The sequence below is a fragment of the Malaclemys terrapin genome, chromosome 9, assembly GCF_027887155.1.
Source record: "Malaclemys terrapin pileata isolate rMalTer1 chromosome 9, rMalTer1.hap1, whole genome shotgun sequence".
NCBI lineage: Eukaryota > Metazoa > Chordata > Testudines > Emydidae > Malaclemys > Malaclemys terrapin.
The window spans coordinates 38,790,213-38,817,524 of record NC_071513.1 but is presented as its reverse complement, the minus strand read 5'-3'; the positions used below and the strand labels follow the sequence as shown (position 1 = coordinate 38,817,524).

The following is a 27,312-nucleotide window of genomic DNA, read 5'->3' as shown; positions in this document are numbered from 1 at the left end:
TCCCCAGAGTAGGAGGGCAGGAGAGGCAAGGACAGCGTATGGTACTCACACCGCAGAGCTTTCTGGACACGGCGCAGCTTCATGGCCGTCCGATACGCAGAGAATTTGATGTTGTTCAAATCGGCTGCAAAACAACATGAAAGAATTTAATATAACCATGGCCTGTGCATCTTCATACTCAGCAGCAGGGAAAGGCGCACTCACCAGTCACAGACTTTGCTGGGGAAAATGTCCTTTGAATTAGCACAAAACCCAAGCCAAAGGATGTTGTGCCAGTTCCAACACACAAAAGGCTCAATCCTCCATCAGGGACAGAAGGTGAGGAGGAGTGAGTGTGACAGAAGACTGCACAGAATCACACCAGGTCTCTGCAGAGACTCTGGATCCATTATATCATGGGGAGCTAAACAGAGGGAGTTCTGCCGCTTGTCAGGTGCGCTGGGGGGGATTGCTCCGAGTCCTGTCGTACAAAGGGCATGGGAAGGAGAGGCTGTGTGAATCAGTGCTCTCCATGGGCTCATGCAATGGGCTCCCCAAGGGAGGTGCCTCAAGCAGCTCTTACCTAGCGTTTGGTATAACTCAGTCATCTTGGGGTGGTCCCAGCATGTCGTCTGAGCCTGGTGGCTGAAAAAAAAAAAAAAAAAAAAAAAAGAAGGAAACCAAATCACTAAACCTGTAAGTTAACTGGCAGACATGTGAACAGGCAGATGGATGCAGCCAGCCATCACCCTCTTTCTATTGCAAAGGGTCCCCAAAGTCTGTGCTGCACTGGATCGGAGCTCCCTCTGGCCCCAAACTAGGCAGCAGATGCCTGCTGGCCTCTGCCCATCACCTGATGATCTCATTCTCCCATCTCAGCATAATGGTGCAGAGAGATCCCACATGATGTCCTATTGGGCGGGGAGGGGGAGCTGATAATACCAAGGGGATTCCCAGTGCACACAGGCGGGGTGCATTTTGGAGGCAAGGGGTCCACCCTGGTGGAATAAGGTGTGATGAGCTTGTTTCAACATCACTGTTAATTTCGCCTCCAGCCCCACCTCTTATGGGCTGACTGCTAGGGTCCTTCCTCCTACAACATGCACACACGACTCTCCAGTGCCCCAATGCCTGCTAACAGCCACTAGGGAGTGCCTGACAACAGCACTTGCCAAATTAACACACACACACGTCTGCAAACATCCCCTCTGCAAAACCAAATGAGAGTCCCCAGAGCAGGGAATCCTGCAAGGGAACACAACTCTTTCCCCAGCCACATCTGAATGTGGGGACCCAGCTAGGCTCCTATTTACACCACAAACTGAGGAGTCTGCACTGTGATTACAGATCTGCCCGGGGGGGAAAGGGCTACATGGGCTGTGTCCGGTGTGACTGGAAGACGGTGAGCTCACCGCATGAGAGCCTGGAATGGACAGGACTTGTGTTTTACCCCATCAAGACCACATAGGTCTTATTGGAGGTGAGTGGGAAAGTCACACGGGATGTGAGACAGAGAGACCAGCCTCTCTTCCAGCCTCTGACTGTACACTTACTTGATGTAGTATGGCACTTTATTGGGTGAAATTGCTCGTTCCCAGGGAACCTGGACAGAGGCTGCAAAGAGAGACAGATACAGACGCTACTGTCAGTCAAACTCCTCTCTGATGAGAGATCGCAGCCTACCGAGTGCTGTTCTTGGGGAGCAGAGATGAGGTGGGGCTAGGGACGCAGCACTGCTTGCACTGTGAACGCAGAAATGGAGTAAAAAGAAGAACAGGAGTACTTGTGGCACCTTAGAGACTAACAAATTTATTAGAGCATAAGCTTTCGTGGACTACAGCCCACTCCACGAAAGCTTATGCTCTAATAAATTTGTTAGTCTCTAAGGTGCCACAAGTACTCCTGTTCTTCTTTTTGCGGATACAGACTAACACGGCTGTTACTCTGAGAAATGGAGTAGCCATCTCTGTGTCCCCAGCCTCACCCCACTCCCCACAGTTGACTGTGGACAGGACCCTACCACTGGGACACTGCCATTGCCCCAGGCAATGGTCTCTGGTCAGTGAAATCCTTCCTTACAAGGTCCATCCTTGAGACACCAATGTGCATCAGTGTGGGTGGGTGTACTGCACTGGATTTGGGTGCTTGAGGATGTGTTGCTACCCTCTAATGGCTGAGCCACAGTGTATGAGACACCTGCTTCTCTCACTCTCATTAGAGCTCTCCTTCAGTTCAGGAGAGGCCTGTTTTTCTGAACCAGAAAGATCAGGGTGGATAGGAGCTCTGCCATAACTGCATTGGTTGTCTGCAGCATCAGTCATTATCCGGGGAAAGGAAACCCTTTCACCTCCAGCATCACCACCAAACAGCTCACCTCCACGCAGGCACCAAGGTCAGTGCTTCTAAACCTGGCTCCTAAATCTATGTGCAGGCACCCAGGCCAAGTGACCTGCTCTGCAGAGAAGCCGAGCACCCACTAATCCCACTGATGTCATCGGGAGCTGGGGGTGCTCAACACCTCAGAGAATCAGGCCATTTTTATGTAGAAGTCTAACATCAGACACCCAGGTTTGGAAATTTTGTCCTAAATGCTTTCCACTGCAGGATTCACCATGGTGCCAAGACAGCCTCCTGACAGAGCCAGCTCAGTGACGGGAGAACAGCATCCTGCTTTACAATGGGAAATAACAGGCACATTCTCACCACCCTACCCACCACTGTGGACTATGGGAGCTGACTTTTTGCTGCCATCTGTCATCCAGCCCTGTGGAGTCACAGGATTACTGAGTTTGGGACAGCCCCAAGTGTCAACTGGGAGCTGCTTCAGGCTCATGTCACTATGTCTGTGTTGTTGAATGGGGCACCACTCCACCTGACTGGCCCGAGTGGTTAGCAAATACAGATCATAATAGTCTGGAGAGCTGCCTCCTGCATAAGGGCTTGTCTTCAAAGAGGGTTAAGATTCAGGGAACAAAGGTCACTTTACTTCCAAACGGGAGCATCCACATGGGTTTAATGCACTTTCACTGATGCCCAATGACTTCACACTTTAGTGGATTTGTTGTATTTTTCCTGAGTGTCCCCATATAGACAAGCACCTAAATCCTGTACCCTCCAGGTATCATGGTGCTATCAACCTTGGGTAATGCCATGTGTCACTTAGGAACTGCCACTCGATAGTGCCTCTTTCTAGCTGGTTATTGGGGTTGCCCTGGCAGAGCTAGGCCAAGGGGAATATGTCTCCGGGGGTAATCTTATGTGGCCAAGGCATTAAGAAAGGCAGGCAGGTGTGAATCTGTACAAAGCAAATGGCACAGTGCTTAGCTTCTCCCATGCGGGGGTATCTGATGGTGGGGACACTGGGAGGATCTGCTCACGTACTGGAGAGGAAGTGCTGGGAACCTGGGCCAAAGTCCCGATGGGCATCCTGGAGCTGCTTCAGGCGTTCGTTAACCGAGGTCTGGGAGAAGGGGAAACTGGAACTTAAATGTGAACTTCCCCAGGATTTCAGCTTTTCGACAGCTCAGGAGGCATCACACATGTACTAACATGGAACTGCAATGCACCAACCCTCTCCCACATCTACCACCTCCCTGGATTCCTATCCCCCAACAACCAAATCTTCTAGCCCATTCTTTGGCCTAGCTAATTCTCAGTCCCCACAGGCCAGATCTTCACTATGGCTCCACTGAAGTCACCAGAGTTGCACCCATTTACGCCAGCGGAGGACCTGCCCCTATGAGCCCCCGTTGTGCCTCGTCTTTCATGTTGCCTCTGTTCTTCAGAGTCCCACTGCAGACTCACCACCTCCCTGCCCAGTGGCCTGCTGTCTCCCTCTCGCTCCGAAAAGACCCATTCAGACATATGACCGCAGATCTCTGTTACCCTTGTTGCACTCTGACAGCCCATTCTCCATAATGTTCAACTACTGTTCACAGAGCACCCAACTTCCCTCCTTTGCCCCTTCCTACCTGTAGCTGTTTCCATCGGGTGTTGATCTGCTCCAGAGCCCGGGAGTTCTCCATGGACAGGTGCACATCTGAGATAGCAAGCTGGTGTGCGAGGTCATTAACAAGCTTCACCCCGTCCTTCATGGGGGAGAGCTCCTCTTTAAACAGCTAGAGCCCCCCATCCCAAAGAGAAGAGACAGAAGGTGGGACAGAGACAAAAGCCACTCAACTCACTTTTTCATTGTAACATCACTAGCAACGCTCCACCGACCTGGGTACACCAGTGGCTAGCACTGCCTGGGAGGGTGGGGGTGGGTGGGAATCACTGCCTAACCCTCCTCCCGAGAGTGCTAGAGCAGCAGAACGAACCCAGCAAGCCAGACTGGAGATGCATGTACTAGCACTACAATGGAATTGAGTTCCCTTGCTTGGGATACTAATCAGATCCCAACTAGTAGCCAATGAGAAGAAGAGTCCTATCCAGAGAGTGCATGGTTTGAGCAGGACACAGTGAGGGGAATATGCTCCATTGGAGAAGACCTCAGGATTATCTATCCCTACACGAGCCAAATTCGCCCTAGCAGTCAGTGGAGTCACACTAGCAAGGAACTGGTCCCTCTGGTTTTATCAGTGTCCAGATAAGATTTTGGAACAGTTCTATTTGGATAGTGACTGTATCAGACTGCATGATGCTGTCTTACTGGAGGATATCCTGGAGAGAAGCAACTGGTCTCCCTTAGGGACAGAGAGAGGGTGAGATATACCTTGGTTGCCTGGATGTGCTCTGGTAAGGAGTCGATGAAGAGGTCCCCAATGGGCTCCCAGGTTTCTCGCACACTCTCGGCCTGGTCCAGTGTTGTGCTGAGCTCTTCCATGGCTCCCTTGACCTCCAGCAGCTGCTCCAGTGTTCGTTCAATGTGACGGTGTTGGTCAACACAGCGGGCAGTGAGCTTCTCCCACAGCTCACTGGCCACATTCGCCTGCTTCCAGACAAACCGGCTGATGTTCTGGATCCGGTGCCTTGGAGAGACATCTATGAGCAAAGCAGCAGGGCCACAGTGAACAACCAGGAGATCCCAGCCACGGCAGAGACAGCCAATACAAGGGTGGGGTGACAAGAGGGAGAAAGAGGAGAAAGAGAGAAGCCAGGGAGAATTGGGAAGAGGAGGCACAAAGGACAGAGAGAAAAAGAGGACAATTTCAATACATGTCATAGAATCATAGAAATGCAGGGCTGGAAGGGACCTCAACGGGTCATCAAGTCTAGCCCCCAGCGCTGAGGCAGGGCCAAGTAAACCTAGACCAGCCCTGACAGATGTTTGTCCAACCTCCTTCTCAAAAGCCTCCAGTGATGGGGATTCCGCAACTTCCCTTGGAAGCCTATTCCAGAGCTTAACCACCCAGAGGCTTGGTCTACACTACCCCCCCTAATTCGAACTAAGGTACGCAACTTCAGCTACGTGAATAACGTAGCTGAAGTCGAAGTACCTTAGTTCGAACTTACCTTGGTCCACACGCGGCAGGCAGGCTCCCCCGTCGACTCCGCGGTACTCCTCTCGCCGAGCTGGAGTACCGCAGTCGACGGCAAGCACTTCCGGGTTCGACTTATCGCGTCCAGACTAGACGCGATAAGTCGAACCCAGAACTTCGATTTCCAGCCGTCGAACTAGCTGGTAAGTGTAGCCAAGGCCTTAGTGTTCAAAAGCTTTTCCTAATATCCAACCTAAACCTCCCTTGCTTCAGATTAAGCCCATTACTTCTTGTTGTACCTTCAGTCAACATGCAGAACAATTGATCACTGTCCTCTTTATAACAGCCCTTAACATATTTGAAAACTGTTATCAGGTCCCCCCTCAGTCTTCTTTTCTAAAGACTAAATTAAAAATGCCCAGGTTTTTTTAACCTTTCCTCATAGGTCAGGGTTTCTAAATCTTTTATCATTTTTGTTGCTCTCCTCTGGACTGTCTCCAATTTTTCCACATCTTTCCTAAAGTGTGGCACCCAGAACTGGACACACTATCCAGTTGAGGCCTCACCAGAGCCAAACAGAGCAGGACAATTACCTGCCAGTACAACACTCCTGTTAACACACCCCTATTAGCCTTTTTAGCAACTATATCACCTCGCTTATTCATATTCACTTGTGATCCACTATAACCCCCAGACTCTTTTAAGCAGTACTACCATCTAGCCAGTTACTTCCCATTTTGTAGTTATGCATTTGATTTTTCCTTCCTAAATGCAGTACCTTGCCCTGGTCTTTACTGAATTTCATCTTGTTGATTTCAGACCAATTTTTCAATTTGTCAAGATAATTTTGAATTCTAATCCTGTCCTCCAAAGTGCTTGTGACCCCTCCCAGCTTGGTGTCATCCACAAATTTTATAAGCATATTCTCCACTCCGTTATCCAAGTCATTAATGAAAATATTGACTAGTACTAGACCAGGACTGACTCCTGCAATACCCCACCAGATACACCCTCCCAGATTGACAGTGAACCATTGATAGCTACTCTTCGCGTACGGTGTTTCAACCAGTTGTGCACCCACCTTATATCATTTTCATGTAGCCCACATTTTCCTAGTTTGCTTATGAGAATGTCATGTGGGACCGTTTCAAAATCCTTACTAAAATCAAGATATATCACATCTACTGCTTCCCCCCATCCACTAGGTAAAAATAACACTGTCGAAGGAAATTAGGTTGGCTTGGCATGATTTGTTCTTGACAAATTAATGCTGGCTATTCCTTATAATCTTACCATACTCTAGGTACTTACAATTTGATTGTTTAAAAATTTGTTCCAGTATCTTTTCCTCGTATCAAAGTTAGGCTGACTGGTCTGTAATTCACCAGGTCCTCTTTGCTCCTCTTTTTAAAGATAGGTACTATGTTTGCCCTTCTCCAGTCCTCTGGAACCTCTCCTGTCCTCCATGAATTCGCCACGATAATTGCTAACAGTTCTGAGATTGCTTCAGCACCCTAGTATGAATTTCATCAGGCCCTGGCGACTTGAATACATCTAACTTATCTAAATATTCTATAATCTGTTCTTTCTCCATTTTGGGTTGTGTTCTTTTCTCCTTGTTGTTAATATTAATTGTGTTGACTATCTAGTCACCATTAATCTCTTTAGTGAGGATTGAAGCAAAATAGGCATTAAACATCTCATCCTCCTTGATATCAGTTACTAGCTCTCCTTCCCTGCTAAGTAGAGGGCTTCCACTTTCTTTCATCTTTCTCTTGCTACTAGTGTATTTAAAGAACCTGTTCTTGCTGTCTTTTATGTCCCTTCCTAGATGTAACTCATGTTATGCCTTAGCCTTTCTGATTTTGTCCCTATACACTTGTGCTATTCTTTTGTATTCATCCTTACAATTTGTCCTTGTTTCCACTTTTTGTAGGATTCTTTTTTGATGTTCAGGTCATTAAAGAGCTTCTGATGGAGCCATATTAGCCTCTTACTCTTCTTCCTATCAGGACTGTTTGCAGTTGTGCTTTTAATATTATCTCCTTAAGAAACTGCCAGGCAGCTCTCCTGATCTTCTTTATCCCTTAGATCAGTGGTCCCCAACCTTTTTCGTCTGGCGGGTGCCAGACGACGAGCCACCGCGGACCAGCATCCGCCGAAATGCCGCCGAGAAGCGGCAACATTAATAGGCATCGCCGCCGAAATGCCGCCGACAAGCAGCGTCATCCAGAGGCGTCGCTGCCGAAATGCCGCCAAAAATCGGCGGCATTTCGGCAGCGATGCCTCTGGATGACGCTGCTTGTCGGCGGCATTTCAGCAGATGCTCATCCGCCGGCCAGTACGCAGGTGCACATAGATGCCCCAGCGGGCGCCATGGCGCCTGCAGGCACCGCGTTGGGGACCACTGCCTTAGATTTTCTTCCCATGGGACTTTACCTACCAGGTCTCTGAGTTTGTTAAAGTCTGCTTTTTTGAAATCCATTGTCCTTATTCTGGTGCTCTCACTCCTGGCTTTCCTTAGAATCATGAAATCTATCATTCAGATCACTTTCACTCAGGCTGCCTTTCATCTTCAGATTCATTCCTCTTTCAGCATTACAGCTCTGAATTGTCTGTGTCCCAGCCTCTCCTGCTGCCAGTCACAAGCTTCCTGCCTACCATCATCCATCTGATCACAGCCTGCACTCACAAGTGATAGCTTTAGCCCAGGAGGCTAAGCTGTTTTCCAAGGAGCTTGCCTAACAGCGTATCAGGGTACAGCATACACATTCCACGGGACACAGTGACCCCGCAGTCAGCAATGCTACATCCCAGCCAGGGAACTGCAGGTCTGACAAAGGACCTCTGAAGGACTGCGGCCACCAGTAGCTTCAACTGTGGTACCAAGGTGAGTACTCCGCAGAAGGAGTAAAGATGGGACTATTGCCTTTAAAGCACAATGCCTGAAATCCTTCCCCAGGCAGAGACAGCCCCTCAAGTTAAAGGGAGCTTTGCCTGAGTAAGGGTCTCAGAGCTGGGCCCATTAATGTGAGGGGCGTGTTATCCCTGTTACACAGAAGGGGAAACTGGCAGAGAGAGAGATTAAGTGATTTACCTAAGGTCACAAAGCAGGTCAGCAGCAGAGCTGAGTGCCGATCGGTTTAGGGAGCCCAAAACTCAGCAAATGGGCCCTATTATTGGCCATGCCAGATCACTTCCCTCCTCCTCCCAATCAGTGGGGAAAGCACAGGAGCTGCCAGGACCCCACACACATGCTGGGAGTGGATTTGTACCCTGCCCCCTGGCCAAGAGAGGGAGCAACGTCTTGCAGAGCACTTCTTCCTTCCCAGCAGTTGGGGGTGGGGCAGGAGAAAGAGAGGAAACCCCTCAAAGTCACCAAGAAAAAGGGAGAGCTCCCCACCAGCTGCCAGTAGAGTCCTTCTGGAGGGAAGAGGCCATGGCTTCACATAAGGGGTGTGGCTCAATTGAAGGGCTGGGACAAGAGTTCATTTTGCAGGCATGCTAATTAAATCACTGTTCGATGCCCTCGAGTACCATCTCTCTAGGACAGAGGTCGACAAACTTTTTGGCCCAAGGGCCACATCTGAATATGGAAATTGTATGGCAGGCCATGAATGCCACGAAATTGGGGTTGGGGTGCAGGAGGGGGTGAGGGTGGTGGCTCTGGGGTAGGGCCAGAAATGAGTTCAGGGTGTGGGAGGGGGCTCCAGGATGGGGCAGGGGTGCGGGTTCCAGGGTGCAGGAGGGTGGGACCGAGGGGTTTGGAGGGCAGGAGGGGGATCAGGGCTGGAGCAGGGGGTTGGGGCACTGTAGGGGGTTGGGGTGCAGGCTCTGGGTGGCGCTTATCTCAAGCAGCTCCCAGAAGCAGCGGCATGTCCCCCCTCCAGCTCCTACGCGGAGGAGCGGCCAGGTGGGTCCTTGCGCTGCCCCATCCGCAGGCGCTGCCCCATCCGCAGGCGCTGCCCCTGCAGCTCCCATTGGCCACGGTTGCCAGCCAATGGGAGCTGCGGGGGCAGGGCTTGAGGTGGGGGCAGCATGCAGAGCCCCCTGGCTGCCCCATGCACAGAAGCCGGAGGGGGGGCATGCTGCAGCTTCCGGGAGCCAGACAGAGCCACAGCACATGTGGAGCAGGGCAAGCCATGGACCCCGCTCCCCAGCAGGAGCTCAAGGGCTAGATTAAAACATCTGAAGGGCCAGATTCGGCCCCTGGGCCATAGTTTGCCCACCCCTGCTCTAGGACGTGCCACACACTATGCCATTTCCAGCATGTGCCACACACTGTGCTTCATCACACCCCGTGCATGCTGTGCCTTGTCCCACCACAAAGTAACATGACATAGGACATGTCTACGCTGCCATCAGAGATGTGATAGCAGCACATGCAGACATACCCAAGCTAGCTTTATTCGAGCTAGCTTCAGTACCCATAGCAGTGATGGGCTTCAGCGCAGGCTAGCCACCCAAGTGATTACCTAGGGTCCCAGGCGGGCTCATAGAGCCTACACCAAAGTTCGTGCTGCTGTAGCTTTGCTGCTATTGCTACCCAAGCTAGCTAGATCAAAGCAAGTATGTCTACAGGTGCTGCGATCACCCCTCCAATGGCAGTGCAGGCAAACCTATGGAGACATATGGAGTGCCAGTGCCAGGTAACACTGTGCTATAGTACTGCACGTTCAGTTCATTCATGCTGCACTGCGGTACACAATGCCACATTGCACCCTGCCCCCACTTGTCTCTTCTCTCAGAACGACAGCATGCAGGGTCTGAGAGCTAGGCCATGCTGACATGACAACAAGGAGGGGGATGAGAGTGGGAGGCTCCACATACCTTTACTTTCAGAATTTGGTTCCTCTAATTCCTCAAATGGGTGCTGGGAGAGAAAGGCCTGTGCCGACTCCAAGACAGAATAAATATATGGGCCCCGAGACTTCACCTCTTCCATGAAAGCCTGCAGTGGGGAGGCACAGCATGACCAAAAAAAGACTGAGTTAGAGAATTGAAAAGCTCCTTCCTCAACCAAGAACTGTTCAGTGAATTACTCACTCCAGCGCACAAGGGAACTACCGGCACAGAGCACATAACTGACATGTTAAAGAAGCTCTGCCTGAGAAGATGGTACATGAATATCTTTAGCATACAAAGGAAAGTTAATGGATAAACAGCCCTAGGATTCAAGGAAGATCCCAACACATGGAAGGAGGAGAGAGATTTGGTGAGATCTGTAGATCAACAGTGTGCGTGAAATAGGCAACTACTGGGCCAGGAGTTATTAAAGGGGAGGCATTCTGATCATGGCCAGTTTGCATTGTGGGTACAGGGAGGAGGAAACTGTCCTTTGTAAGTATTTTAAATATTTAGTCCTGTCACGAGTGCAGGGGATAGGACTAGATGACCTCTCGAGGTCCCTTACCGTCCTATGATTCTCCTAAATGCAGAGGGGAGGACATTGGTTAATCAGAACTGCTATGTGCTATAACACAACAAGGATTCTCACATCCCCGTCACTGTGTCAGCTGTAGGTCAAAGTCAGACAGATGACCCAAACTGGTCTCTCGGCAAGTGTCAGGATCCCCACGAGTGTGGCCAAAGAAAGGCATCGGTTTGTTTGAGAGCTCGGATATTGCAACCAGTTGGGAAACAAACAATAAGCTATTGTCAGTGACTGAGGCTCAGTATCCAGTTCTGTGATCTCTTCGTAGATTTAACTTTAAATCTGTAACGCAGATTTACTTTCTGTAATTTACACTAAATGCCTCTTCACTTTCTAACCTGAACTGATTCTATCAGTTATTCATTGGGGGAAAATACAGGCTCGAGCGTTTCAGGAGAACGTTGGCTCCGCCTCATGAGAAGGGGAAAGGTGCAAGTGACAGCCAGTGTACTGGCCCCAAACGTGAGTCACAGGGGGACCTGCAAGTACAGCTGTGGGCAGAGAGGCCAGGTCAGGTATCCAAGTTCCATGCCAAGGAACCTGGGGCGGGAGCTCATCCTAGCTGGTGAGCGAGGGCAGGGCTCTAGGGAGCGCGTATCTGGAAACATACTGCGTGCGTCTCTTTTTCCTGCTGCACCAAGAGCACATCTCCCCGGAGTGGCAGTTGGGCGGACAGCTCTTCATCCTTCTGACCCAGCCAGTCTATGATCTCCTGGAGCGGGAGCTGCAGCTTCCCGCTGTGGTCTGAAAAGGCCTCCAGACGAGCCCTGCACCGGACGGATGGGAACACAACAGTCATAGAGAACAGACACAAGGATGAGGCCTGATGGGAATTCACCTCTTTTCACAAAGGGAAGAGTGGACGGTGCACTGGGCCCCTGCAGCCTGCGGCTCAGAGGGCACCAGCCCAGTCTCACACAGTGTGTGCCTTCCGCCCTGAGGAGAGGCAGCCAGGCTAAGGGAAAACTTCCCCTGCCCAGTGACTAAGGAATGGCTATATCCTGCACTGGTGTCAGGAGGGAGGGGCTCCCTCAGCCTGTGAGCATGCTGCCCTGGTCTCCCATGCAGCAGAGGATCCCCTCCATGGGAGATTTCCAGGGGCTCAGCATTAGAAGTCCTTGCTGGTGTTAGCAGGGGCGGGTGCGAGGATGCCCTTAAGCTGTTTCTGATCTCCAAGTGCGTGGTGGGGAGAGCAGAAGAACCTGCCTGGACTTGTGCGTACACACGGCCTGAACTCCGGCTATGCCCATATTGGCAGGGACTTGGCTATACATTGTAGCAACCTGGACCATTTCCAGGATGTGTGTGTTAAGGCAAAGCAAAATTAATATGCCTCAACTGAACTCTCAATGATGCTGGCTGTGGATCTGCAACTACAGAAGGCTACAGAAAGGCACATGCTCCTAAAGGGAAGGGGCAGGCCAAAGAGGAAGGTGATATGAAGGGAATGGGTTCCTGAGTCCTGATCTTGGGCAGTAAGAACACACACACACAGAGCTGCCTGAGGAATGGAGAGAGGGACAGAGAGAAAGCAGGAATGGAGGGGGAAAAAGAGATAAAGGGACAGGAGGAAATAAGAGGAAAGAAGGAGTGAGAGCACAAGCAAGGGCAAACGAAAAGAAAATACATTTCAAGCAGAGGAAAAAAGAGCCAGTGACTCAGAAATTTGTCTCTGCTTTAGAAGCTGAAAGGGGAAACTGCTCTGAGGTCACAGTGAACTTGGGTGGCAAGTGAACTGAACAAGATCTAAAGGCTTGTGCCTAACATCTCCAGCAGGCAATCCCAGGGCAAAGACCAGCAAGTTCACTCCACGTGGGGAGTCCTACCGAAGGCTGTGGGATTTCTTTTTTATTTCATTCCAGCAAAGATTCATCTCCAGAGGTGTCTGGGGCCTGAGGGCACTGTCGGGAGCCTGCTGGGTTACACAGGGCGCTCCTTCACCATCTTCCGCTGCTTTAACCTAGGTGGAAACACAAACACCTGACAACGGTATCCAGACACAGGATGGCTAGTGGCTAGAACACATGTCTGACTGCTACTCTCACCTCTGCCACTGACTCACTGTGTGTTCTTGGGCACAACCCTTAACATTTATGTACCAGCTTCGCCATCTGTAGAAAGGGATTGAAATGCTGGCCTGCATCACAAAAGATCTTGAGATATTGTTAAGGATTTAAAACACTTGAAGGATGTTCTATCAGTGTAACATATTATAAAGTGATCAGCATTTACAACACTGCAAGGAGATGAAGGGTTTTTACTCTTGTGCTCCCAGGTTTTCTTAGTCTGGTATTCCAGGATCAACTAGATCTAATATAAGCATCTGATGGGTGGGTATGTGACTGACCTCTGACCTCTGTTGGATTGAGTCAGAATTGCTCAGCTATGTGGCATCACTCCACATGGAGATTCCCCTTCAGCTTAAGTGGCTAGAGCTTTTGCTTTTGGAGCACCAAAGAAGCACAGGCTTCAAGTTCTATTCCTGCTGCTGCCATTAAGTTATGAGCAGCCCCAGTGTTCAGCATAGTGGCAACCAGGAAGGTGTAGATGACCACGGATTTGTTACAATATTAATGGCCCTGGTTGTGCAGCCTAAGCCACCACAAAAGACAGACTATAAGCTCACACCTGTTTCACCTGTAGAAAATTGCATGTGAGAACATTCTCTGGCGGTCCAAGGGCCCAACTTCCAGAGACACTGCAGGTTCTCTGCACCCACTCCAGAAGGAAGAGTGCGCATGTGTGTGAAAAGCAGGGAGACACTCAGAATGCCAGAGACATACACTCTAGTCACTATACATCTTTGCATTCAGAGTGCTTTAAATCTGAGGATCTCAAAGCACTTTACAATGAGAAATGTAGCCTCAATCCCCTGGGAGGAAGGGAAGCATTATCGACACAGACGGGGGGAAAGTGGGGCACTGCACAGGGAAATGACTCGCACAGTGTAGAGTTATGAGACGAACCTAGTCTCCTGGCTCCCACTCCAGAGTTCTGATCGCTAGACTGAGCTCCCTCCCATGACAACAGCGAAGACTGTCCCAATTGCCAGACACACCAACAAACAATCGGAGGGAGGCATGATCTAAAATGCAACACAAACACAAACACAAACACTCACACCACTATGTGTTTGGGGTGCATGGGTGGAGGGCTGGTGTGTGACCACAATGGCAGCTTGCTGCCTGTTGTCAAAACACACAAACATTTACTGTTTTCACAGGTGGGAAGTTGCTGTGTTTTGCTTGGAAATCACAACATTTCCCTCCAGTTCTAATTTGTTGGCAGGGCTCAGAAGTGATAACAATTAACATGCATTAGCACCCTTCAACCCATATTGCTTTCCAAATGATCTGTACAGGAATCACTTCACTCAACTGGAGTGCAGCCATCTCTGAGGGGTGGGGCAGTTGTTTGAAAGAACACAGCTACCCTGCAACAGAGCAGGGGACCATATGCTAATGGCACAGAAGGAAAGACGGGAGCAGGCAGGACAAAAAATTAATTCAGGGCAGTGACACAGGAGGTCATGATTACACTGGTCCCTTCTGGCTTTATAATCTATCCAAAGGGGGTTTTGCCAGGTCACTAGGGCTATCACCCCTCTACTGCCCAGAAAAGAACTGGGAGGTATTTAATTATCACAGTGGGGGCAGAAGCGTGTTTTATGTTTCACCCAAAGCACGTTTAATTTTCTGCCCCGATCTGCCACGTCATTCCAGAGAGCATCCCAAAAATCATCAAACACGGAGTACAGAGAAATCCTACACATGAATATCATAAATAATTCAAGCTAACGCTGCTGCCTGTATACTGAAAGTCAATACATTTCTCGTGCAAATACTCACTCTGCCAAAGTAGGTTAGCCCCGCGTGGCCATAGCCACCTCCTCTGTCCCCAGGGAGATTGCAAAGGGATCAGGGCCAATGGCCTTTCTCCATCTGGGGGGTAAACGGAACTGCGTGGATATAACCCCACGGGAAGCGTGATCCTCTCCAGCCTAGTTTAGGAAAAGGTTAAAAGTCCACGATGCCTGCCACTCACCAACTATGTCCTATAGATGAGCCAGAGTGCAAGCAGCCATGCATTGGTCAGATGTGCAACACCTGCTCTCCCAGAACAAAACCCCTGCAGGTGAGCGGGAGAAAGCAGCGCTTCCACATTGAGCACCAGTTCCACTGGCTGCAGCTGCCAAGGTGGCAGGCTGGTTGGATCCTTCTCCCTCCAGAAGTCAGATGCATCTGAACAGCTTTATTTTTAGATGTGTGTGCAGGCACACACATGCCCGGGCTGTGGAGCGCTTCCCCTACCTGTGCAGAGCCGGGAATCCATGGTTTGGCTGCTCAGCAGCTGCACAGGAGAGAACATTGTCCCCCTCTTTTCCCAATGCCATCAGCCAGCACCAGGCAGACCACGGCAGGAGAAAGGCAAACAGCACCACAGGGAAGAGAGGCAGAGTGGAAGGGACCAGAGGGAAGGCGAGGAGCAGGATGGGAGGGCTGAGAGGAGCTGCTGCCCTGTTTACTGACCCCCTAGGAATCCGGAGGGAGGCGGCAGCAGCAGCCTCTCTGCCAGTGAATCACAGCTTTGTCCGGGTAGAATTCCAGTTCCCTCCAACCTGCCCTAACCCCCACGGGTGCCACAGCAGCTGTCTGTGTGTGAGGGAGGGCAGGGTGTCACCAGGAGTTACCCTGTGCACACGCGTGTGTGAAAGGCGCTGATGGGGGAAAAGGTACCACAGCTAGCCACATTCAAAGAAATCACTGCACATATGAGAGAACACAGCGCTGGGCAGGGCCACCCCAGGTTATAGCAAAGGTGGCATTGAACAGGTCCGGGGCCCCCTGGGTAATAGCAAAGGCAATGGTGCAGTAGCCCCCAGGTCCTCTGGTTACTGAAAATGGAGTGCTGGGATCTCAGCGTTTATTCGTCAATGGACAGATTCCTGAAGGAATAGTCAATGCAAGCTTTTAGTCCCCTAGACAGACTCAGGGAGCACCTGGGGGCTCTCTCTGAGTCCCATTATAGTGGGGGAGGACAGGGTGTGTGGGGTGGCATGGGGGGTGGAAACAGAAACACCTCAAACTCCATTATACGAGAAGGAGGGAGGGAGGCTACACTGAAAGAGCCACAGGGGTTCCCTATGGTTACCAGACACTGTGCCCAGAGCCTCAGTGGGGAAGCGTCTGCCCTGGCCCACACCTCCTGGACAAGCCATGAGCTCAGCTGGGTGGGCCCCAGCAAAGCTGTGCATCACAGTGATGGCCAGGGCCTGCCTTGGGGACAGAATTGGTGAGCAGGGGAAGCCCCTCTACAGATTCAGCGCTCCCCACCTTCGCAGCTGGGGCTCCCTGGCCCCATGTCAACATCAACATTCCTGGGCTTGGCTCACACCCCTCCGCACCCAGGGAAAACATCTTGTTTTTGCCAAAAGGATTTCGTCCCCGTCCGTCTCCCACAGAGTTCTCTGGAGTTTCTGCAGCTCGGCATTGTTTCCATGCTCAATACCACCTACAGGAACACTATGAAAAAGCTCCCTGTATCTCTCCCTCTTTCCATCGGTCTCTCTCATTCTCTCTCTCTCTCCGCACGCCTGCCATCTCTACCCATTCGTCCCCTCCTCCCTCTCTCTGGGCTGGGCTGCCCTTTGCAATCAGGGAGCTCTCACACCAACATGTTCTTCAGTTTTCACCAACCCAGTGGGATCCCTGGACTCTGAAGCCAAGACAATAGCGACGCCAGCAACCCTGAGTAAGGCCCGTCCCAGGGAGGAGGCAGACAGTGCACGGTATTTGGAGGGTGGAAGGCAGAGCTGCTATTAAGATCGCTGCCCTGCAAGCAGAGCAAGCCAGTGGCCTGGCACTCTCCCTGCATGTGGGGTTAAATACTCTAGCCCTGTGCAGCACACAAGTCAGGAGAGGCTTTGGGTGCGTGATTATGAGCCCAGAGCAATGAGTGCCCCTCATACAGCCTCTCTCCAGTGCAGCTGCTGATTGCTGCAAGTGTCCCTGAGGCTGCCCTTGCGTCTGTCTGTTTCCCTGCTTATTCCCTCTTCCGTTCCTGTACCCCCAAGGAGAACCGGCTCCACCCACGGATAGCTCCTCAGCATGTTCATAGCAGGCAGGAGGCAGTGGAAGTTGCTGCTCGGCTCTCTCTGCTCTCCCTCCAACCCTCTGCTCCTTGTTGAATCTGCTGGGTCGTTTATGAACCCCCTCACACACTCCTGGTAATAGCTACATAACAGCCACCCCCACCCCATAAACACTGACTCAGAATCAGCAGGGAAAAGTCACGGGCTCATCTGTGAGACCCGCTTCCAGCCTGGGAACTGGCTCAGACAGACAGATGCTGGTTTCTCACACTTCCCCCGGCTTCTCTCCCCTGAGCTGCAGATCTCCATGCTGGGGCAGCCAGTGCAACGGCAACACACGGTGTTGGGATCCAGGCCCAGACTCAGCCATCTTGAACTCCTTGGAGCCAGCACAAACCTGGATGTGCTGTAGAACAGTAGTTCTCAACCAGGGGTCCGGGGTCCCCTAGGGGGCATCGAGCAGGTTTCAGGGGGGCCTGCAAGCAGGGCCAGCATTAGACTTGCTGGGGCCCAGGGCAGAAAGCCAAAGCCCCACTGCATGGGTCTGAAGCCCAAGTCCCTGAGCCCTGTCAGCTGGGGCTGATGCCGAAGCCTGAGCAATGTAGCTTTGTGGGGCCCGTGACATGGGGACCCAGGCAATTGCCCTGCTTGCTACCCCCTAATCCTGGCCCTGGCTTTTATATGCAGAAAACCAGTTATTGTGGCACAAGTGTGCCGTGGAGTTTTTAATAGCATGTTGGGGGAGCCTCCAAAAGAAAAAGGTTGAGAACCTCTGCTGTAGAAGAGGAGTGCTGAAGCCAAAGGGGGCTTGCTTCACTCAGCGCAGCACTGCTGTTGCCACAGGGTGCTGGTCCAGCACTCTTCAGCCAGAGGGAGAAGGAATGGAAAGGGCAGTGAAGGGGGGAAGGGAAAGAGCCCTGAAGAGCCTCTGCTGAAACTCCAGATCAGACAAGCAATGCAGGCACTTCTGTGCCTTCTCCGCCATCGGCTGGGGTCTTGGGCTAACTGGCTCATTCCCCTTTTGCAGGCAGGACAAACTGCCAGCCTTGGCTACATTCAGCTCTAGAAGTGCAAGGCAAACACACATCCAGTGACCACTGATACAGTATCTGAGGGACACACATTCCATGCAGGTCAGAAACCCCCTCAGGATGGCTACTAGCCCCAGCCTGTCCAGCCAAGAATAGCACAGGCCTGCTCCTAACCAAAGGCCTGGGATTTCCAAAAGGGCCAAAGGGAGATAGATTCTGCAATCCCACCAGTACTGCCATCCCCAAGAGTTCAAAAATCATGAGTCAGGCCCCAAAGAATCATGAGATCAGCTTAAAAATCATGAGACTTAAAAACAGTTGGATTTTTTTCTTTGGCTTCTGGTTTCTGAGCCTTTAGCACCAGGCTCACATTTTCCACCTCTTCTCTGCAGAAACTTCCTTTTTAAAAAACGATAGCTGAACACCCCACCTCCCCACCACCTCCCCCTGAGTCACATGAATCCAGGAGCTGGGACTTCAGGAAAAACAAATATTGCGAGACTCACCGTCAAATCAGGAGAGATGACAACAGAACCCCCCTCAGCCCCTACACACACACATATGCACACATGATTTTTGGTGGTGGAGGTTTGAAATGCAGAGCTGATCCCAACACTACACATTGTCACTCAAGCCCATCTCTTGTTTGTGAAGCCCCGTGCATCTGGAAAGTGCTATCTGAGTAGGATACACTAAGTAGAAGCTGGGAGCAGGAGGAGACGGAGGAAATAACAGCCCCATCACTAACAGGAATGTAGGAGGTGCCACTTTGCTATAAATACAGAAGTTTGGCAACTGTCACCAAAACTCTGAATTGAAAGAAAAAGAAAGAGAAAAAGTGTGCTAGTTAACAAGCCCTAGCACTCTTACCTGAGACTGTGAGTGGGTGGTGCTGCTGCGATGTGACTGGTCTGCTGTATGCCGCTCATGACATCGTGGGAGGGTGTAGGAGCATCCCTGCATGACCATTGGCTGCATCAGAACGGAGGTTCATGGGGATGGAGACTTCTCTGGGCACCGGCACCTGAAACACAGTGTGAAATCCACTGGATCAGCTCTCAGATCTCACCATTCAGGAGAGCTGGCTGAGTTGCAGGGAGAAAACTAGGCACACAGGCCTTGCCATAAGGGGACAGACCAAAGGTCTACCTAGCCTAGAAACCTGTATCCAACAGTGGCCAGTCCTAGATGGTTCTCAGGAAGGTATATATCCTCCACAATGCACTCATTGTACAATACTGAACCATGGAGGAAAATTCTTCCTGACCCCACCTGCCAGATCAGCTTCTGCCCTGAAGCATGAGGACTGAAAGGCCTTGTCATTTTTATCATAGAATTAGTGTCACTGAAGATGCTATTTTCTTGCTCATATAAACATCTAATCCTTTTTGTAAGCAATTTGCCTTAACAAAACCCTGTGGCTGTGAATTTCACAGATTATACTACAGCATGCAAAAATGTCTTTTCTTTGGACTATGATAAGTGAGACAGAGAACTACAGAGCTTAGCGGGAAATTGGAGGAGACCAGAACTGCCATGGGCACTAAGCACTGTTGCCATTTACCCTCAAAGATCTCAGAAGGACAGAAATAATAAATACGTCCTGTGTTTGGAAGGAAAATTGATTGTAAAGCCATATGTCTAAAGCTCCAGACACAGAGACAGACAGACTATATATATATAACCCATCATGGGTCATTATTGCTCCAAGAAAAAAGCATTTGTAATGGTTAACTTTGGTCTCTCACCTATTCCACTAACCTCACTCTTTTCTTCTGGACATTGTGCTGTTTCTGCATTTCAGTTTAGGCAGCAAAGCAGCGAGAAACTAGGAGCCCTTATTTTAGAGAGAACAACATTCTACAGTCAGGTCCAAAATACTACAGCTTCTATTTGTGATACCACAGGGATTGGGGCCATTACTAAGGGGGAATAGATCATGGCAGACAATTTGAAAAGCCTATAGGTTGCATCATCAGCATTTGCCCTTCCATGGCACTTTTTCTGTGAGTTCAACATGCTTTACAAACATAAATCAACGCTCACAACATTAATTTGTCCAGTTCTACAGAAAGCTAAGGGGACGCTAAAAGACATTGACATTAAATGATTTTCCCATGGAAATCACTGGGCAAAGCACACAAAAATCGCAACTCTAACCTCAAGACAGCACCAGTGTCATGAGAGGAACAGAGCAGTTGAGCACAAACAGAGGGGATTCGTCTTGGGGCTAAAAGTTTAACGAATATGAATGTGACATGGGGCACATCTGTGGAGTGCAGCACTCCAAGGATATGTCTACACTACAATCACTTCGCACACTTTTCTGGTGAGTGACAGCGCGGACGCCACAGCACTGCGAGCATGGAGCCCACTGCGACCATCGCTGCAGTTATGGCCGTTGTCAACACCTCACACCTTATCATCCACCTTTTTCAGAGTCAGATGCTGAGAAATCGGGCGAGGAGGCTACGGCAGCGCGGTGAGGACATTAAGTCTGAGAAGGGCACAGACCTCTCACAAAGCACGGGACCCCGTGCCGTGAACATCATGGTGGCAATGGGTCATGCTGATGCTGTGGAACGGCGATTCTGGGCCCAGGAAACAAGCACGGACTGGTGGGACTGCATAATGCTGCAGGTCTGGGATGAATCACAGTGGCTGCGAAACTTTAGGATGCATAAGGGAACTTTCCTGGAACTTTGTGAGTTGCTGTCCCCTGCCCTGAAGCGCAAGGACACCCGGATGCGAGCAGCCCTGCCCGTCCAGAAGCGAGTGGCCATAGCCCTCTGGACGCTTGCAACGCCAGACAGCTACCGGTCAGTCGCGAACCACTTTGGCGTGGGCGAATCTACCGTTGGGGTTGCTGTGATGCAAGTAGCCAACGCAATCGTTGAGGTACTGCTGTCAAAGGTAGTGACCCTGGGAAAAGTGCAGGTGATCATAGATAGCTTCGCCGCAATGGGATTCCCAAACTGCGGTGGGGCTATAGATGGAACTCACATCCCTATCCTGGGACCGGACCACCAGGCCAGCCAGTACATTAACCGAAAAGGCTACTTTTCAATGGTGCTGCAAGCACTGGTGGACCATAGGGGACGTTTTACAAACATCAACGTCGGATGGCCGGGCAAGGTTCATGACGCTCGTGTTTTCAGGAACTCTGGTCTGTTTAGACGGCTGCAGGAAGGTATTTACTTCCCGGACCACAAAATAACTGTTGGGGATGTGGAGATGCCTATAGTGATCCTCGGGGACCCTGCCTACCCGCTAATGCCCTGGCTCATGAAGCCCTACACAGGTGCCCTGGACACTGAAAAAGAACTCTTCAACTATCGTCTGAGCAAGTGCAGAATGGTGGTGGAGTGTGCTTTTGGACGTCTCAAGGGGAGATGGCGAAGCTTACTGACTCGCTCTGATCTCAGCGAAATCAATGTCCCCATTGTTATTGCAGCTTGCTGTGTGCTCCACAATCTCTGTGAGAGCAAGGGGGAGACCTTTATGGCGGGGTGGGAGGTTGAGGCGAATAGCCTGGCCGCTGATTACGCCCAGCCAGACAGCCATGCAATTAGAAGAGCCCAGCGGGACGCGCTGTGCATCCGGGAGGCTTTGAAAGCTAGGTTCCTCAGTGAGCAGGGTAACCTGTGACTATTAAGTTTGTTTAAAGAGAAGCTGAACCTACCCCCATTTCTTTACCCACTTAATGTTGACTATCCTCTGCAGTTACATACCCCGTTCACCCCCTTCCAACACACGTTTAAAAATAAAATAAATGGAACTTTGTTAATGAACACCGTTTTCTTTATTACGGATTTCGCGGTAAAGTGTTGAAACTGGGATGCAGACTGTGGTGGGGAGCAGGCGTAGCGATGGAAAGAATGCTTCTAAACTCGAGGAATGACAGGCTCCTGCTCCTAGAGTGGTCCGCAGTGGTGGACTGGTTGTTTCAATGAAGCCTGCCACCCCTCCTTTTCGGGACTCTGTGGGGGGGGGCTATGTGACTTTGTGGCGGGGGAGGACGGTTACAGATCCCCTGCTGCGTGGCTCTGTGATCCAGGTTAAGGACCGCTGCATAAGATCTCTAACCGCCCTCCCCCGCCACAAAGTCACATAGCCCCCCCCACACACACACAGAACATGAAAACCACCTCCCAGACTGACCAGGGTGCCTAGTGACTGTAATGTGTGTGTGACCTTCTGCTGGACCTGCTCCCGTGTCTGTACCCTGGTAAAGGTGACTGTCCTCTCCAATTACCAACCCCCTTCCCCCCCTTCAAACACACTCTCCTCTAAAAGAACATGACGGAAACTGTAATTAACAGAAACGTATTTTTTATTAGCAACTACACAGTTAGGGGATGAAACTGGGATGGGGGCTTGGGTGAGGCGGGAAGGAAAGGACTTCAAATTTTTGGGAATGAGAGCCTTCTGTTACTTGAGCAGTCTGTAGGGGTGGAGTGACTGTTTTCACGGCCCCTGCCGCCCCTCCTTCTTGGGACTTTGGGTGAGGGGGTATGGGACTTTGTGGCGGGGGAGGGCGGTTAGAGATAGACTGCAGCAGGGCTCTGTCCTCCTGCCTCCAGTCCTGCAGAACATCCACAAGGCGCCGGAGCGTGTCCATTTGCTCCCTCATTAGTCCAAGCAGCGTTTGAGTCGCCTGCTGGTCTTCCTGCCGCCACCTCTCCTCCCGTTCGCTGTGTGCTTGCTGGTATTGCGACATGTTCTCCCTCCACTGGGTCTGCTGGGCCGCCTCGGCTCGGGAGCAGCCCATAAGTTCTGAGAACATGTCGTTCCGTGTCCTTTTCTTTCTCCGCCTGATCTGCGCCAGCCTCTGGGAGGAGGATGCCGGGGTAGGTCGGGAGACATTCGCAGCTGTGGGATGGGAAAAAGGGAGTGAATTCCTCACAAAGATACATTTTTGTGAACAATGAACATAGTCTTTCTCTGTGAAGAAGACCATGCACAGCACCTATCACATGCGCACTCAGGACAAGGTCGAATTTTCGGCCTTCGCATTCAGTGCCTGGGGTCTTGCAGTGGAGATCCGACAAGCAGGGCAGGACAGCGGAATTCGGGTAGCAGGCTGACATGGTAAGCCGTAGACTTTTGGCTGCTTAAAACTTAATTTATAGCAGTGCCCTCCTTTCACATTCAAAGCAATGCTCCTAGCCTTGGCCAGTTCCTGCTGCCAGCAATCCGGCAAGCATGAACTCTGCCCCGTCCCATCCCCTCGCGGCTGTCCCCGGAAAAGACCCCTGTATGCTGCCCCTCTCCCGCCTCCACTGTGTGGCTGTAAACCACCGGTTACAGTTATGTAAAGGAACAGGCAAGCAGTCCCAATACTAACATTCCCCCAATTCAAAGCAGGTCACCATGAGCGACATCACTCTGATGAGGTTTTCTGACACAGAGAAAGACCGCATGCTGCGTGAAAGCCAGCAAAAACCAGGGCCGTATGCCGCCATGCTCTGCGAGGCAATGATCCCAGAGTACTTGATGATAGCCTGGCAAGGAAAAGTTTCCTACCACGGAGGACGCAATAAGGCAATAAGGCCGCTCTCCCCAGGAACCTCATGCAAAGGCTTCCCAATTACCTCCAGGAGAGCTTCGTGGAGATGTCCCATGAGGATTTGAGCTCTATCCCCGGACATACAGACCTTATTTTCCAGTAGTTGCACTGCCAAGGACTAAAACATTAAGCGCCTAGGGCAAACTAATCATGAAAAACCCATTGTTAATATTACTGTTCTGTTCAAAATAAATGTTTACATGTTTAAAATACTTACCGACTGATCTTTCCCCTGATTCAGGGTCCGGGTTAATGCCTGGGGACGGTTGGTAGGGGATCTCTGTGAGGGTGATGAAGAGATCCTGGCTGTCGGGGAAATCAGTGTTGTAAGCGCTGTCGACTGCCTCGTCCGCCTCATCTCCTTCCTCATCTTCCCCGTCCGCTAACATCTCCGAGGAAGCAGCCGTCGACAATATCCCATCCTCAGAGTCCACGGTCAGTGGTGGGTAGTGGTGGCGGCCGCACCTAGAATGGAATGCAGTGCCTCGTAGAAACGGCATGTCTGGGGTTGGACATCCGGAGCGTCTGTTTGACTCTTTGGTCTTCTGGTACCCTTGTGTCAGCTCCTTGATTTTCACGCGGCACTGCGTTGCATCCCGGCTGTATCCTCTCTCCGTCATGGCTTTGGAGATCTTCTCGTAGATCTTTGCATTCCGTCTTTTCGATCGCAGCTCCGAAAGCACGGACTCATCGCCCCACACAGTGATCAGATCCAAGACTTCCCGATCAGTCCATGCTGGGGCCCTCTTTCTATTCTGAGATTGCATGGTCACCTCTGCTGGAGAGCACTGCATCGTTGCCAGTGCTGCTGAGCTCGCCATGATGTCCAAACAGGAAATGAGATTCAAACTGGCCAGACAGGAAAAGGAATTCAAATTTTCCCGGGGCTTTTCCTGTGTGGCTGGTCAGAGCATCCGAGCTCGGACTGCTGCCCAGAGTGTCAACAGAGTGGTGCACTGTGGGATAGCTCCCGGAGCTATTAGCGTCGAATTCCATCCACACCTACCCTTAGTCGACATGGCTATGTCGAATTTAGCGCTACTCCCCTCTTCGGGGAGGAGTACAGAAATCGAATTAAAGAGACCTCTATGTCGAACTAAATAGCTTCGTTGTGTGGATGGGTGCAGGGTTAATTCGATTTAACGCTGCTAAATTCGACATAACCGCCTAGTGTAGATCAGGCCCAAGAGGTGAAATGTACAGACAAGTGGGGAAGGACGGCTAAGTATTGCATACGCATATGTCCACTGCAGTGTCGAGAGATTCAGCCCTCTCCCAGGTCTACCACCTAAAAGCCGGGTTTCCCCAGGGAATCCTGATACAGCTCCAGCCACCAGCCCTCACTTTAAAGCCATAAAAAGGGCTGTTTCAAAAGGGGTCTGTGTGAAAGGAGAAGTGAGGCAGCTGGAAGAAAGCGTGGCTGCCTCCCTTGGGGTGGGTGGCTGTCACACACTCTGAGGCACTGAGAAACTTTCTAATGGGTTCTCATTAGACAGAAGCAGGCAGTACATTCTGCAAAGCCTCGGATAGCACTGAGCAGCCAGGTGAGGAGAAAGTCCCCCGGCCACAGCTGTGTCTGTCTCTCCATTCACAGGCCTCTGTTCCGTTTGCTAGTGCTCTCGCACTCCCTCCCCTCCCCAGTCACACACACTAAGAGAACAGCTCATCCTATTATGATTTATTTTAATCCTCTAGCAGTTTCTGGCTCCATCTCCCACAGAATAGCCTGTACTGAGCTCTTCAATATGCCGATAATCCCTGTCCCCTAACCTTCCCTGCCCGCACAGGTGTGTGCGGCCCATTTCATTAGGGTGTGCACCCAGGGAGCCCCGCCCTAGCCCCTGCCCTAGCCCCGCCCCCATCCACTCCCTCCTACTTCTCGCCCCCTGACTTCCCCCCTCAGAACTCCCAACCCCCTCTGCTCCTTGTTCCCTGACTACCCCCTCCTGGGACCCCTGCCCCTAACTTCCCCCCAGGACTCCATCCCCTACCTAAGCCTCCCTGCTCCTTGTCCCCTGACTGCCCCCCTAGGACCCTACCCCCTGACTGCCCCGACCCTTATCCACACCCCCACCCCCAGACAGACCCCCGGGACTCCCACGCCTATCCAAGTGCTCCCCACCCCGACAGGACCCCCAGAACTCCCGACCCATACAACCCCCCCACTCCCTGCCTCCCCCAACCCCTCTCCACATCCCTGCCTCCTGACAACCCCCCCCAGAACTCCTGACTCATCCAACCCCACCCCCAGCTCCTTGTCCCCTGACCACTCCCTCCAGAGACCCAGCCCACTAACTGCCCCCCCAGGACGCTCCTTGCTCCCTGTCCCCTGACTGCCCTGACCCCTATCCACCCCCCGCTCCCTTAGAGACCCCGGGACTCGCATGCCCCATCCAATCCCTCCTGCTCCCTGACTGCCCCTTCCAGAGACCCCCCCACCCCTAACCACCCCCCGGGATCCCACCCCCTATCCAACCCACTCTGCTCCCTGTCCCCTGACTACCCCCACCCCTTATCCAACCCCCCTGGCCCCAGACCCCTTACCATGAGAATTGGGCTCCTAGCCTCCCCGCGGAGCCAAACACTGCCCCTCGGGAGCATGCAGCCCCGGCCCCCAGAGTGCTGCGTGCATGGCAGCATGGCTCCAGGCGAGGGGGGATGGTGGGGGAGGGGACGGCGGCTTGCTGTGTTCGGCCGGACACTCCGGCCCGGGAGCGTGGACCTCGCGGCTTGGCGCACCGGGGAGTGGAGCCATTTGCCCACCCCTGCATTAGGGTGTCCTGGGCACACCCGGCACACCCCATGCGCACACCTATGCCTGCCCGTCTACATGAATGTCAGATATTGCACATTGCAGTGACTCCCCTCCTCAGCCCTGGAGGAAATTATTAATTTGATGCACCTATGGCTAGAGTTCCAGGATTCTGAGTTCCCTGAGCCCCATTGACCAAATTACCCCCGGTGTAACTCCACTGAAACAATGGATGACTTCTGCCTTATGTTTCAAAATTACTAAGATCAGATTCTTCCACATCTCCCTGTACACACTCCCAACAAACTCCTAAAAGGGAATGGTCTTCTCCTGGTCCCCCTAATTCATCTCTCGATGGGCTAGGCCAGGCAGCACAGCTGAAAGTGGGGCTGAAAGTTTGAGGCCTTGGCTATCCTCTTCAGTAAATATACAGACAGATTAATCAGTGGTGAACACTATGATATGGCTGGAAAAATCAGGGTCATACCACTGATGAAAGAGTCCATAATGCATTCAGTCTGGCTGCGGTACCAGGGGGTCTGGTTCGCTTTTCCTTAATTAGTCTCTACTGCACAGTACGATACAGTTACAGTGTTACGTTCTGGCCAGTCCTCCCACTGTGGGCCACTGCTTAAGTAGCTGCTTCTGTGGGGTGCAATGTGGCTATAGTTTTAGGGGCTGAACACTCCTCTTCACCCCTCTGCTGGAGTATGCAGTGCCCCATGGCTTCCCATGCCTGACGTCAACTCCCGCACCTTGCTTTTGGATCAGCCTTTCTGCACAGGACAGCCACTCCTTTGAAGGGGGATCAGGGGGATAATTCTGGGGCTATAGGACATGCATGGATTTCATGTTCCCTAGCAGCTGTATTGAGAGAGAATGGCGAAGGCAGCCCACTCTCTACAAAGCTGGATTTCTGATGCAAAAATGGGGAGGACTATGTGGAGATCTCTCACGAGAAATATGGGTCAGGCATAGCACCTCACAGCGCCCTATGCAATACCATAATGGAACAAAGCCTTTCCGACTCAGTAGC

General features: G+C 51.5%; 1 protein-coding gene across 1 annotated transcript in view; it reads right to left on the bottom strand.

The window, feature by feature from the left end:
* Positions 1-27,312, bottom strand: part of DRP2 (dystrophin related protein 2) — a 51,426-nt gene that overhangs the window by 15,167 nt on the left and 8,947 nt on the right. The window contains exons 2-11 of the mRNA XM_054038763.1: positions 18,826-18,979; positions 12,660-12,793; positions 11,444-11,600; positions 10,230-10,350; positions 4,694-4,962; positions 3,951-4,097; positions 3,361-3,439; positions 1,533-1,593; positions 563-624; positions 50-124 (exon numbers count right to left, since the gene is read on the bottom strand). Coding sequence (XP_053894738.1) covers positions 50-124; positions 563-624; positions 1,533-1,593; positions 3,361-3,439; positions 3,951-4,097; positions 4,694-4,962; positions 10,230-10,350; positions 11,444-11,600; positions 12,660-12,793; positions 18,826-18,933 — 1,213 coding nt within the window. The 5' untranslated portion in view covers positions 18,934-18,979. The remainder of the gene's footprint in view (positions 1-49; positions 125-562; positions 625-1,532; positions 1,594-3,360; positions 3,440-3,950; positions 4,098-4,693; positions 4,963-10,229; positions 10,351-11,443; positions 11,601-12,659; positions 12,794-18,825; positions 18,980-27,312) is intronic.